General features: G+C 38.3%; 1 protein-coding gene across 4 annotated transcripts in view; it reads right to left on the reverse strand.

Moving 5' to 3' along the window:
- Positions 1-14,950, reverse strand: part of Pls1 (plastin 1) — a 96,482-nt gene that overhangs the window by 3,357 nt on the left and 78,175 nt on the right. Inside the window, exons 12-16 of one of the 4 annotated variants that reach the window (XM_036194357.1) lie at positions 12,364-12,442; positions 8,311-8,425; positions 4,306-4,439; positions 3,681-3,804; positions 3,261-3,342 (exon numbers count right to left, since the gene is read on the reverse strand). In XM_036194357.1, coding sequence (XP_036050250.1) covers positions 3,261-3,342; positions 3,681-3,804; positions 4,306-4,439; positions 8,311-8,425; positions 12,364-12,442 — 534 coding nt within the window. Of the gene's footprint in view, positions 1-2,536; positions 3,343-3,680; positions 3,805-4,305; positions 4,440-8,310; positions 8,426-12,363; positions 12,443-14,950 lie in introns of those variants that run through there. The other 3 variants (XM_036194356.1, XM_036194355.1, XM_036194354.1) reach the window with 3 other exon arrangements.

Genomic DNA, 14,950 nt, shown 5'->3' on the forward strand with positions numbered 1-14,950 from the left:
CCCGGGACCATCTAAGATGAACGGAGCAGTTCTGTTTCCACAAGGAATTTACTTGAGCCTAAGTTTATTAGGCTTTCAGAAATCAACACCTTTTTCTGAACGTGATTGAGAGGATGAACCCTCTGTCATAACCGGCAATGTAACTAAGAGGAGAATCAGCTTTGGCGTATAGTTGCCATGTCAAATGGCAAAGCACTAATGGGTGTGGGGTGGGGACTACTGGCTCAAATAGTCCTGAAGTCTAACCAACCTCTACATTTCTGCTATTGTAGCCAGTACCTTCCTCTTTAATCTAAACCAACTTACAAGTCTACTCTTGAATCCAGAAACACCTTTACCTAAGCTCTGGGATGGGAATGCCACAGGATTCATGGCCATTATTATAATGAACAATGTTTTTGTTTTCCTCTTATTTTTCATGTTTTACCCTGAAGAAATTTTTTTACTAAATTAAATGAAAAATTTAAGTTTCTAAAAATTTTATCAGATCCTTAAATAATGTTTCCAAGAAAACAGACCTATCTTCTAACTCCCCTAACTTGGACGTTATCATTGAAAGTCACTTTATTATTGCAAAGGGGTAGAGGATATTGTGAAAATCCCTCGTTCCATATATAAGTACATTTATAACACTTTCCCTTTAAGTTAAGCCTAAAGAAATTATGTAAGCAAAAAGTCTCTAGAATCTTAAAAGTGAATGAAACCTAGAGCTTAGCCTGATTCCCAAGATAATGAATTGTAGCATCTTTTTCCTTTGCTTTGATACTCTGTGTTATTATTCTTCCTGTTGTTTTTAAAAATGAAAGTGGAAAAAACAGGGATATGACAAAGAGAGTTTTCTAAAAGACTTAACAGGAAATCTGATGCCCTTTATATACATAGGCAATGCTATTAGTACAGCAAGCCCCACTTAGAGCCCTCACTGTGTGCCAGACATGCTTAAGGTTTTTTCTGTTTGTTAATTTATTTAGTTTTACAATGATCCAGGTAAGACAGATATTATCTCCATCTTAAACTTGGGGAAACTGAAACACAGAGAAATTAATACCATAACTTATCCAAGAACACGCAGTTACTAAGTGAAGAAGCAAATATTAGGTCTGTTTCATTCACCCACAGATGTGGTCCAGCTACTAGTCTAAACTGCCAAGGTTTCTGAAAGCAGCTGTCTTTGTAGGCTGCCGTCCCCTTAGCTGATTGACACAGTACTGCTGACACCTCACGATGCAATGCTCCTTTTCTTATCTGTGTCCTTCCCTGAACAGTGAGTTCTTTGAGGACACTGGTAGCCATGGTAACAAGGCACCTGACCCAGTGAGCTTTGATATTTACAGAATGAATAAGTAATAGGTCGGTTAAATAGGGAACAGGTGCTGAGGCAAGAGTCAAACCCAGGGCCATACAACTACTAAGTGTGCTCTTGAATCTGTAATAGATAGACTTTGATAAGAAAGCCAGCTCTTCCCTTTAAAAGGTGCACAGCAGTGGACAAGCTATTCAGCTTCTCTAAGGCTCACAGTTTTGCTCCTAGAGGTGGAAAATGTGAAGGATGCTCAGCATAATGACATTCTCAATAAATGGCAATTATTACAATTATTATTACTTGCTGATATACTACTTCTCTATCTTCTCAGTGAGGGAAAAACTCTTTACAAATAAAAGGGTTAAATGTCTTTTCTAAAATGCCTAGTTATAGCCGGGCAGTGTTGGCGCATGCCTGTAATCCCAGCACTTGGGAGGCAGAGGTAGGTGGATCTCTGTGAGTTTGAGGCCAGCCTGGTCTACAAAGTGAGTTCTAGGACAGCCTCCAAAGTTACAGAGAAACCCTGTCTCGGGGCGGGGGGGGGGGGGGGGGGGCTAGTTATAGCATGTCTTGAATGTGATTAATACCCTGTTTGTGAATTCCCAGACTTTTCTTTCTGAAACAATCACCTTCTTCACATTACCCTTATTACTCAGTATTCCTTATTTAGGACAAATTTCTCACCAATCTTAACTTACTCTGTTTTGTACAATGTGCTTTAGAGACCATCCTCTCAACATTGCCTTTACTCAAGGTGGATGATTCTAGCTTGTTATCTCCCTCTTTTGTCTACCAGTTCAAATTGTTCACTTTTAGATTTTTAAATGTCTATTATACTGAGTTACTTAAGGCCATTTTCCTGAAGGTATATAATGCACTTCGAGCCTATATCCCACCATCAAATCTGTATTCTCTCCTACTCTTCACTGACCACTGAGTTAGAAAGGTCAACCAAACGGTATACTTGAGAAAATCACTTGTATTGTTTGAATTTTATAATCTATTCCATAGTAGTATTACATCTATTATACAGGTTTTGTCTTTAATATAAATGATGGACACTGAAAGCTAAATAAACTTCTTATGCTTTCTAACTTTTTCTTTATTAGAAAAGCTACATACTAGTAATACTTCAATAAATATTCCTGTGTTCCTAAATGTTTCTTCACTCTATTTGACTATATATATATATATATATATATATATATATATATATATATATATTTGCTTGCTACCAGGGATTGAACCTAAGACCTTATGCATTCTACCATCCTTCTTATTTTTAGTAAATATAAAAGTGTGTAACTTGGCATTATTTTCAGAGATGACCAATTAGAGAATTTTGTAATATACCACATTCCTACTTTACATTTAAAAATGTTATTTTATATCTAAAACATGGAGACATCAGACTGAAAGTTACTTTGAAAAAAATCAACAAATAATAGTGCTACTAGTGTCCTCCAAGATAAAAAAGAAAAAAAGATGAACCTGAATTAGGACTCCGAGAACATCTTTCCTAAGACCTACTCTGTTAAAACCATTTGGAGCCTTGCTTTTTGTAGTGACTTAATTTATCAATGTATGATGTTTCTGCTACTCTCAAATATTGTTAAATATATAGAGAGCAAAGGCAAAGGAAGGAATAAAGATAGGTAGGTGTCTTTAAAAATAGCTTAGTGTTCCATCTATTGGCACATTTAAAACTGTTTTGAAAAACAGAAATTGCTACGCTTTTTTAAACATAATAAAAATCACAAACATAAGGTCACAGACATGCTTGTTTGTAGCTAACACCAGTTTGCATGCAACAGCAAAACACAATGAAAATGCATGAAAATTAGTGGGTATGTTTGTCAGATGACATTCTCCATGCTTTATGAATCATCCACAAATGCTCAGAGGAAAGTGTTAAGTGTGCACCATGAAGCTGGATGATGGGAATCGTTTTTCCTACCAGTTTTCTCAATCCCACTTGAATCGCTTTGGCTGGCTCTGTACGGCTTGGAAATGATGCCAATACAATTCAGAGACTGCTGCTAGGGAGCACAAAACATTACAGGTCCTATATAAACAACCAACACTTGGTAGCCTCTTTTTTCATTTGACAACTGGAGTTTGGGCTCAATTCTATTTCTAACATCAGATTACCACATTAAATGCACTAACCTGCATTTACATTCAATAGATAACCAATCAAAAATATAAGAACTCAAATTATTTCTAGTTTACACATGCCAAATAATTACTACCCCTAAATTCTGGGTTGTATGTTTCTTTGATATAATACTAACATAATTCTGAACCTCACTAATGTAATGCTCATTAAAAATCCTTTCCATTAAACTTAGACATAACTTCTAAAAGATCTTGTTACCTTGAAGCTGGAAATAGAAGTGCTTTTGTTTACACTTTTGAGAGTCTGATTGACCCATTTAATAATAATCTCATCACTGACTTTTTCACCTTCTCCCAGATCTGATAACACCTTCAGTGTGTATCTGCAACAGAAACAATATGAACTTGAGATAAGGAGAGAATCTGTTTTCACATCATTTATATCAACATTTAAGAAAGAGCCAGGTGTGGTGGCGTTCGCCTAAAATCCCAGCACTTGGGAGGCTGAAACTAGAGGGTCACAAGTTCCTGTCTCCAAAAATTAAATTTCTAATTTTAGTCTGGCATTTGCACTTAGTTACATTCTCAAGTTGCAAAGTTCACTAATCAAAACCAAACACTACCAGACAGCATTTTTAAAACTTTAAGCAATTCCTTACAAGGCCATTTTTAACAACCATTAATAGAAAGTGATTGCATTACTAGAGATTAACCCATTGTACTTTTTGAGAATATATAACCAATAGCAAATCTTTTACAGAATTTATTTCACATTGTATATTTCTTATGTATGTTCACGAAGCTCCGAAATTAGCTACATCTTTAGTTCCAACGATTTGCTGAAGGAAACTCGGTGTTGTGACGAAGACAGGGGGAGCCTTTACCTTCTCATCAGCTGCCACACCAGTGCCAGGGTCAGCGTTGCATTCCCCTCATTTAAGTCCTGCCCAGCAATGCCAACCAGAGAGAATTTGGCCTCGTTCTTCCCCAGCTCTACTGCATAGTTACAGTTCTCGATCTGGAAGGAAGCGTAACTGTTAGGATGAAAACCGACTGCAAAGACATTCCTAGACTATGCCAACCTAGTCCAGCCACCTGAGAAGTAACAGCAATGGCACCGGGTGACCAAATTTCATTTCACAACAACCAAGTGGAACAGTTACGCCCAGTTGACAGGGAAGTGACCAAAATAACAAAGAGATTCATCTAGACTATGAGAATGGCTGAACAGTGTTATGCTCGCTCCAACCCCAAGTCTTGACTGCAAATTACACAGTGTATTAATGGAAAGTGGCTAAAAACTCTTATTCCATGCATTCTCTGAAATTCAGGTCCTTGCCCACTTGATTCAGCAAAGGCTTTGTCTGGGATGTGGCTGTTGTGCAGCCATTTCCTCCGATATAAGACATTCTATCTTGGAGGGAAGTTTCTTAAGATACTTAAGGTAAGTGTGTTCTAAAGGGAAGCTCCTTAAAATTCAGGAAGTCTCAGAAACTGACCAAATTCACTGGGCTCCTCCCTCCCCAAGTAAGGATTTTGAGAGATTTCGTCTAAGTAGCTGACCTGCTGCTTAGAAGAGGCTGAGACCTGCTGAGCTGCCCAGAAAAGGACACTCTCTGCCCTATGAAGCTGCCTGGAGGCTGTGCAGTGTGCTCCAGGTTTCCAGCTTCCATGAGCTGTCACCCAAGCTCAGATAGGCATTGGTGTCATTTCCCATCCTGTAAGTAACCCCTCACTCATACTCTTGCAAGGAACCCCAATAAAACCAGTTGGCTCACCACTTTGGACTGTGGTGGTACCCATATTTTGGCCTGTCATCAGTTCTCTATCTGAAGTGAGAAGATGCTTGCTTGCTCAAGTCACCCCAGGAATAAGTAGTGTCACACAACAATAGCTCAGTAGTAGAGTGCTTTCCTAGCATGTGTGAGACCTTGAATTCAATCCCAAGAATCACAAAATGTAACTGAATAGTCTTAACTATGCCAGCCAATTAGCTCACCCTTATTAACTTCCTTAGATTCATGGACTATGTTATACTTAGTTTTTATGTGTTTTCTTTTGTTATGCATAGTATCAACTCCCTATAAAAATGTTCAGTACAAGTCCCTACCATTCTCTGCACACTTCAGCTTTGTTCTTGGCACAGTGATACCGACAATAAAAAGATGACTTATGAACACTTGTGGCGGTTTGAATAATGTCCCCAGAAGCTTATATATGTGCATGCTCAGTCCCCAGTTGATGAACTGTCCAGAAGGATTAGGAGGTGTGGCCTTAGAGGAGGTGTGTCACTGGGTTTCAAAAGGCCACAGCAAATCCAACGACCCCCTCTGCCTGCTGCCTGAAGATCAGAATGTAAAGCTCTCAGCTACTGCTCCAACACTATACCCATCTGCTTCCTACTATGATGATAATGGACTAAACCTCTGAAGGTGTAAGCAAACCTCTAATTAGATGCTTTGCTTGTTTGATTGGTTGGTTTTTCAAGATGGGGTTTCTCTCTGTAGTTTTGGTGCCTGTCCTGGATCTCGCTCTGTAGACCAGGCTGGCCTCGAACTCACAGAGATCCACCTGGCTCTGTCTCCCGAGTGCTGGGATTAAAGGTGTGTGCCACCACCACTTGGATAGATGCTTTCTTTTATGAGAGTCGCTGTGGTCATGGTGTCTCTTCACAGCAACAGAACATAAGTAATACAAACGCCAAGTAAATCATTCCCCCACCTACTTACTCATGTCTAGTCATAAAAACTAGGTTAAGTCCTTTCTAAAATGTTTGTTTTGGTCCAGTCTCTACAGAGGCTTCTGATTAGTCATCATCTGGTGATATATGTATCAGAGGTATGCTTTTATGTTTTTGATTTTTTTTCCTCTGTGTGTTTATAGTTGTGTGTATGTATGTGTGGGCAGGTGTATGTAATGTGGCATATGCATGTCACAGCACTGGTATGGGGGCAGAGGGTAACCTCAGGCATCGGTCCTCCCCTTCACCTTGTTATTCTGCTGGACACCCTAAAGCTTTAGTGATTCTCCTGCCTCCTCCTTACACTTCCCTGTCGGAGCACTGGGATTACAGACACTGATGCTACACGTCCAATTTTCATGTGAATTCTTGGGATTTGAACTCAGGTCCTAACGCTTGTAGAAAGGCCTTTACCCACTAAACCATCATTGCAGCCCTTTTCCCCTGGGGTATTTCTACTCTGATGAAATTATAAGCTCTAAAATCTTTTCTTATTCTTTCTTTTTTCTTTTTTTAAGTTTTTAGCATTTGGGTGTTTTGCCACATGCATGTAGTATCTGCAGAAGCTAGAAGAGTGCATGGGATCTTCTGAAACTAGAATTGTACATGGTTGTGAGCCAGCATGTGGCTGCTAGGAATTGAACCCAGGTCTTCTGGAAGAGCAGTCAGTGCTCTTAACTGCTAGGACAGCCCCGGGTCTTAAAATCTTATCACACAAGTAGAAATAAAAGGTGTTTACTAAATACATTTTGGGTAAATACTAATTAAGAAAAATAGTATAATTGGTTTCTCTTGGTTTTCTTTCCTAAGTTAGTCAAGACTCCATTAAAAACATTTGAGCCAGAGATGCATACACACACACACTCATAACTAATATAATTTTTTACTAAAAAACTAATTCTAGTAGTCATAATTATCCCTGTTTAGCATATTTAGTAGAAATAAGCACTATGGGGATATAGATATATAATTATGATAAGGGGATGTATATAATTATGATAAGTGAAATGAATTTCTAGTTTACAAAATACCATGTAACGGTATGAATAGGAAGAGAGAACAGTAGGGATGGATGGGAAACTTTTCCAATTAACTACAGTCATGGCTTCTGTGCAAAATGTGTTTCAGTAAAGGCAAATTCTTAGGAAAGCTGATGGTAAGAAGGGAGATGGAGTTGCTAGTTAGAGTCTAAGATGATGCCAATACAACCAGTAAAGAAAAGGAAGCCACAAATTAGTGCTAATGCACAGGAGAGGGTGGAGTCTATCTGGGGTGACATTTAAATCTGGAATACAGCACCACACGCAGCTTTTTACATAGGTTCTGGGGACTGAGTTCAGGGCCTTGTGTTTATACAGCAAGCACTTTCCAAACTGAGCTATTTTCCCAGCCTGGCTTTCTAGTTTTCCATGAGATTAATAAGCTGAATTTTTAAGGTCAAAGGATTTATTAAATAGTCTTGTTATATATTATAAAGATTATAGAAGTGTCATAAAAATGAACACTTTCTTTACCATTTCATTTCTCAGCAACATGCTCCCCACCACTATCCATTCCCTTCACCCTCCACCTCTCTTCTAGTTCCCCTCTGACAAAATTCAATCATTTTCTGGATTCCGACTCAAATACAACCTCCTGCACGAAGCCAGTTGGACAGGGTAAGGCGTGGCCCTTTTCTCTGTAAAACCCACAGCACCCATTTGGCTCACAGTCGCTGGTAAGCGTGTCTTAGCACAATCATTTCTACAGCACTTCCTAGGCAGCAGCTCTGTGGCTTTTTCCTAGCATGCACTGCGCTGTGCAGGTAGTTAAGAAGTCAGAATACAGCTGATGAATAAACAAATGAGTGAGCAGTTAAGATTCAGCAGGCTGTGGCAATTACAGCAGCAGAGTGCACTTAGGGTGCGTCTCAATAACAGAAGTACCATAACCTGCTAGAGATGAAAACACTGTAATGAAGTGCCAGCCGGGGAGGACTGCCTTCCTCTTCCCAGACACTTAATATCCGAGCTGATAAAGAACCCATTAAGCTAACACATCTGGAGGTGAAATAAGTCTATAGGTGCAAACCAAACAGCGACATTTCTAAAACGAAACCCTTGGCTTTACATCAGAGTAACAACAGCAGAGCTCCAGCCACTCCATTCACCTTCTTCATGTTGCCTCCGAGAGCAGGGTAAGGAGGCTTGTTGACACGGCTCCAGTTGACCGGCACTCGGATCATCTCATAGAGCTGAAAGATCACCAGTGCATCAGCGAGGTCACTAAAACAGGAAGGAAACGCATATAAGAAAGGGAAAACTGTCTGTTACTATAACTACACTGCAGATGGATATGTGTCTTTAAAACACAACGGTTATTTAAAGCTTTAAATGACAAGGCATTCCATTTGACCTCAAACTCAACCTAAGAATCTCTTCAACTTTTTCATGTTTACAAGGCATTTGTACATATACACACACTTGGATGCATGCACACACACAAAAATTCTTATCACCACTCTATTTATAAATTTGAAAACAAATGTCTGGTATTACAAAGACTACTGAGTCAGTTATTCTTACTATGAACTCCTGGGCTGTCCTCAGATATTTGGTCTGAAAATAATGATATAAAAAGTTCTACAAGATACGCTACGTCTTTAAAAGCAAATGGCAGCACATGCATATAGTTTGATCTCAAAGATTTATGCATATATAAGGACTTCTAAGAGCGACCACTTGTGAGGGGAAAAGGAAATATGGGAGGGAACAAGGGGAATTGCGTGTTTTATTTTATCCAAAACACATTGTTTGAGACTTATACAATAGAATGAGTTCATGTGTTGATTTTTTAAAAAACTTTAAAAATAGTTATAGGAGAATTACAGCTATTCTGTGGGTAGCTGTTCCTGTTCAATAATAAATGTTAAGAGGAACAATTTTATCAGGAAGTAGGAGTACTGAATGTAAGAATACTAAAGAACACTGTTACTTTGGATTCAGAAAAATACATTCTCCAAGAAGCTTAAAGTCTCTCAAGTCTGTTTTCGGCTCTTGATGTGAAGGAAATAAAGCAGTATCAATGCAGTAATTAGCAGTTCTGGGAATGGATGTGTGGCCTTTCTCCTCCAATAGCTTAGTCACTGGCAGGTTCTGCTAAGGTTCTTAACAGAGTCCCTTTTCCTTCTCTGATCACACACCATGCAGCAGTGAATGAATGAAGTCAGGCTCTGTGCTAAGCAACAGAGACATCTAATGTACAGTTATTAAGATCTGAATGGACTATCTAAAATCACATGAGTATTTTATATGCAAAAAGATATCACTAGCCAGGCGGTGGTGGTGCATGCCTTTAATCCCAGCACTCGGGAGTCAGAGCCAGGCGGATCTCTGTGAGTTCGAGGCCAGCCTGGGCTACCGTGTGAGTTCCAGGAAAGGCGCAAAGCTACACAGAGAAACCCTGTCTTGAAAAACCAAAACAAAACAAAACAACAAAAAAAGATATCACTAAAGTCCTTGTGTAAATTCTGAAATTTCACCTATTTTTTTCTTCCTTTCTTTCTTTTTTTTTTTTTTTTTTTTTTTTACTTTAAATGCATTCACCCTCCTTCTTATTTACTATGGTATTATTATTTAGGTTCTGCACATTAGAAACCTGAGGCTCAGAGAGCTGAATAATTTCCAGGGACTTCACAACAAATTCTAGAACTAAATGGTAGTAGAAAAGTTCCAGGACTAATAGTTCCAAACATATATTTAATAGCTTATTTAAAGAAAAGAATATTTAGTTAACATCAGAGTTATAGTCATCTTAGTTGCTTTGGAACCAACTAAGTATATTATAGGTGGGTCACTAAGTGCTAAGGATGGGTTAGGAATATAACCAGACCCAAAGTCACAGACATATGCTGCTGCCCATTGCTTTTCTATCACCAACAGTGTCTTTAAGATTATGTTACTTTGAAGATCTTCTGAAAATGAACTCTTTCTCAAGAAAAAAAAATGCATATGCCTTGATTCCTTTACTAATATTTCAGGAAGGATATCATAATAATAACCAAACATCCTTTAACTAAAAATTTGATCAATTCTTTTTTTTCAACCATTGAGAACTTTAATGTTCTCAACATTTATAAAGGTTATCTTGACTCTCAAAAAAACTTAATCCTTTTTTTAACATGTGTGTGCGCATGTGCATGCGCACATATACATGCATTTACATGTGTGGGAAGTGTACACATGGCCACCAGAAGACGACATTAGGTGTTGTTTCTCAAGAGCTCTCCACCTTGTTTTTTGAGACAGGGTCTCTCACTGGTCTAGCATTCACCAAATCACCTACACTGGCTGGACTGCCTCCTTCTAGTCTCTGTTGGCACTGCACACACATAGTACCAAGACTAACAAGCAGGCAAGGCACCAATACAAATAAAATAGTAGCATTATTCATAACAGCTTGAACCTAGAAACAACCTAGATGCCCCTCAACTGAAGAACAGATGAAGAAAATGTGGTACATATACACAATGGAGTATTACTCAGCAGTTAAAAAAAATGACATCATGAAATGCATGGAGCTAGAAAATATCCTGAGTGAGGTAACCCAGACCCAAAAAGACAAACATGGTATGTACTCACTCATAAGTGGATATTAGGTGTAATGTAAAGGACAACCATGCTACAATCCACAGCCCAGAGATGCTAAATAACAAAGAAGACCCTAAGAGGGACGCATAGTTTGCTCTAGAAAGGGGAAATAAATGAGATCTCCTGGGTAAACTGGGGGTGGGTAAAGGGGGTAGAAGGGAGAGGATGGGGGATGGGAACATGAGAGAGTGGGATGGTCAAGTTGGGGGAGGGACAGAGAGGGCGAGCAATGAAAGAATTATCTTGATAGAGGGGGCCATTATGCGGTCAGGGAGAAACCTGATGCCAAGAAAACTCCCAGGAATCGACAAGGATGACCCCAACTAAGACTCCTAGCAATAACAGAGAGGGTGCCTGAACTGGCCTTCTCCTGTAATCAGATTGGTGACTATCTGAATTGTCATCACAGAACTTTCATCCAGTAACTGATGGAAGCAGGTACAGAGATCCACAACCAAGCATGGGTCCAAGCTCCAGGAGTCCAATTAAAGAAAGGGTGGAGGGATTATATGAGCAAGGGGGGGTCAAGATCATGATGGGGAAGCCCACAAAGACAGCTGACTGGAGATTGTGGGAACTCATGGACTCTAGACCAACAGCTAGGGAATCTTCATGAGACCAACCTAGGCCCTCTGCATGTAGGTGACAGTTATGTATCTTGGTCTGTTTGTGGGGCCCCTAGCAGTGGTACCAGGATCTGTCCCTAGTGTATGAGCTGAGTTTTTGGAACCTTATTCCCTATGGTGACATGCCTCACTCAGCCTTGATACAGGGGGAGGATCTTGGTCCTGCCTCAACTTGATATGCCATGCTTTGTTGACTCCTATGGCAGGCCTGACCCTTTCTGGGGAGTGCATGTGGGGTGGTAGAAAGGAGGTGGGGGGAGGGAACAGGAGGGAGAGGAAACTGTGATTGGTATATAAAATAAATAAAATAATTTAATAAAAACATATATTTAAAGAAAAATAAGTACATCTCAATTTAAAAAATGTTTAGTCATTAATGATAAGAAAATACATGTTCACTGTTAGAAAATAAGACCAACCCATATTAAAATATTCTCTATTCCTATTATTTAGATTTATATAATTTGGTATATACTTCTCAAGACTTTAAGAATTCATTTACAAATTTATATATAGTCAATTTGAAACTAAACCAGATCATTCTTAGGCCTACTGCTGGTTTATTCTCAATAACATACTATAGACATCCTTTCAAATGAATCCATAAACATCTAATCACCTTTTTCTCCAATGCTGGAGTCTCAGCTGCCCTGTTCCTGTAAGAAAAGCACTAGTCTGATCGCTGTACATCTTTTCATCCAGCTGGAAATGAATAGACTTTTGTTTCTAAATGTCTATTAAGATAATAGTTAATAAATAAGGCAATGCTGGTTTCAATTTTAATTAATATTTTAATAAATAGCAGGGGACAGAAATCCTCAGCTAGGACAACAGCAAATGTTGACTAAATTCTTGTGGTTTGAGAAAACATCCTCATGTAAACATACCTAGAGGGGAGACTTTAGTTAGATTATGATGGCCAGGCTGAAACACAGTCGGCTGTTTTACCTGTACAGATGGTTGATGTATGGGTTGACCCCCAGTGAATTCATCCAGTTCCGAAACGTCCTCTCTTCCTTACTCTCTCCTAGGGTAGACAGAAGCCCAAATGATGACTCAGGCCAAAGTGACTAAGAACTATTCTTAAAGCGTTCTGGTAGGGGTAAACTGGCCACTCTGTCTGGCATAATTTCTTTAAGGGGAAAATAGTTCTCATCCCGACTATCCAGGAAGCCTCCCTTTGTTCTCTCCATCTAGATTCTCTTGTTTGAGGTCTAATGAAGTACTACTGGACAGGTTTTTCTGTCCAGAGATGCAACAGATAGTAGCAATTTAAGTAGCATAAAGTTATAACCTGATTCAGCCAGACATAAAGCCAGTCTTTTAGCAGGGAAGGTAACAAACAGCACAGTAAACAGACTAGAAAATTCTATCTTTCTCAAATGCAGCCTTTCTACATTTGGGTACATTTTAGTTACACAGGAATCTTCCTGGACACACAAATCTAACTTTCCGAATAATGAAGGTAAGAGAAGATTTCAGGTGATATAAAAAATATGCAGTGAGGGGTATCAACATTTTCCAGCTTTCTGAGTCACTTTAGATTGCTACTGTTGAAAATTCACGAGGAACACAGATCACCACAGCATTTCATTTTGTTCTGAGATATATTTCATCACTGTAAGTTACTGGGTCCCAAAAACCACCTCAAGAGGATAACTCAACAGGTATTTCTGCTTAGCCTGTCTCCCTGGGTGTATACCATCTGTTTTTTAAAAAATAACATGAGAATGGTATGCACAAGTCGGGGAGAGATGTGAGCTCTCCCTGCCATATCTGCCTTATGAAATCTACTGACAGCAAATGTTCTAAGTGATTCCATCATGTCTTACTCTTTGACAAAGTGGGGGTCGGAGGGGAGGGACAATAAAATAACTCAGACTGTATCTTATCACCAAACTCTCTAAAGTTAGAACCTTAATGCTTCTTAACATTTCTATTTCTCATCACTTCTAATGCACAAGGCAGTGTAGGTCACTCTAGACTTTGGTCTATGAGAGAAATGCAGTGCCATTTGGCATAGGAATCCATAACCACCTAAACAACAGGACTCATGCTTAGTCATCTCTACGGTCAACTTCAAATAAGGTTCCACAGAGAGTATGAACCTAAAGGATTCCATTTATTTCCATCAAATTTCAGTAAATAAACCGTTCGCCCTATTTCCATGTAGATTTTCAATGCTATTACCTAACAGTTACCAGAATCTATATAATTCTAGATTTATTAACCAAATAATTTCTTGTTTAAATTCTATCCCTTCTAATCTCAAAAAGTAACTAATCGGTCTGTCATATCTGCTACACTACTTTATAATAAACAATCTATGTGGGAAAACTTTTATTAAAAGAGTCAAGTCAAACTAAGTGGTGAAAATTAAATCCCTGAACTGCTTCCAACATGGCATAAACATAAGCACATTATGTTCACTGTTTGATACATGTGACTTCTTTCTCTAACTTACTGATACCATATCAAGATACATTTTCCCCCCAATACTTAGGAAATGTTTACATTGTTTCTAGCTAGTAAAATCCAAATTATGTTTTTAAATTACAAAAGATCAGAGTGTCACAATTTTTTATTAAAACACTCAAAGTCTACTGAAACTATTGTTATAATGGTTATTTGAAAAGACATTAAACTTACATTTAAAAGTTTGGAAACTGTTATAAGTTTTAGAGATTTGTATTTTTTTTTCTGTTCAACTAATTGTGTTATTTTGATTTTTAACACATGGAAAGTAAAATAGATCTTCTAAGTGAGCATTTATTTACCTAGAGTCACTTGGTAAGTAGATGCTCAAAGCTAGAAGTACTACGCATTTGTGCAGGAGCCACATAAAGCATTTCAAAAACATATGTATTGCAGACTAGAAAATGCTTTGAGATTGCAGACAACTAAAGCAATTGTGTAACTAAAAAAAAAAAATCTTAATTTCTAATTACTCGATAGCACTATAAAATATTTTCATTTGCAAGTCAAATTGGCAAAAGTTTTAATAAAACAAGTATATTTTAAAACTACATTATTAAGAAGACAGGAAGAGAAATAACATACTCAACACCCACTGAATATGCTTTCCTCCTCCCACCCTAACCATTAATAAGCACATACTACCGATTAAATGCTTTTATTCATTATCAGGTTAAACCTTTTCTGTGACTCTTCAGAGTAAATATTATGGCTTGTGTTTTCTATATACAAGAAAGCCAAAGCTCACTTGTGTTACTCAGATAGTAAATGGTGGAACCATGATTTGAACAAAGTCTTTCAAATTTTATGGTCTACTTATTTTCTATCACCACAAATGAATTCTCAGATAGTTCTCTCTGTATGCAGCTTAGGTGTTTGGCACAATTTGATACGAAGGCTTAACGTTTAACTGGGCCTTTAAATTTCATTAGTTCCCTCTAGACAAAATCCTCTGCCAATGAGACCTACTAATATATGAATTTGGGAGTGTGATAAGTTCAAAGCTAAAATTTCATAAGGATCTGTAAAAAACAAATTTACAGAGGAAAATAATCCAATG

Source organism: Onychomys torridus, chromosome 7 (genome assembly GCF_903995425.1).
Source record: "Onychomys torridus chromosome 7, mOncTor1.1, whole genome shotgun sequence".
In the NCBI taxonomy this organism is placed as follows: Eukaryota; Metazoa; Chordata; class Mammalia; order Rodentia; family Cricetidae; genus Onychomys; species Onychomys torridus.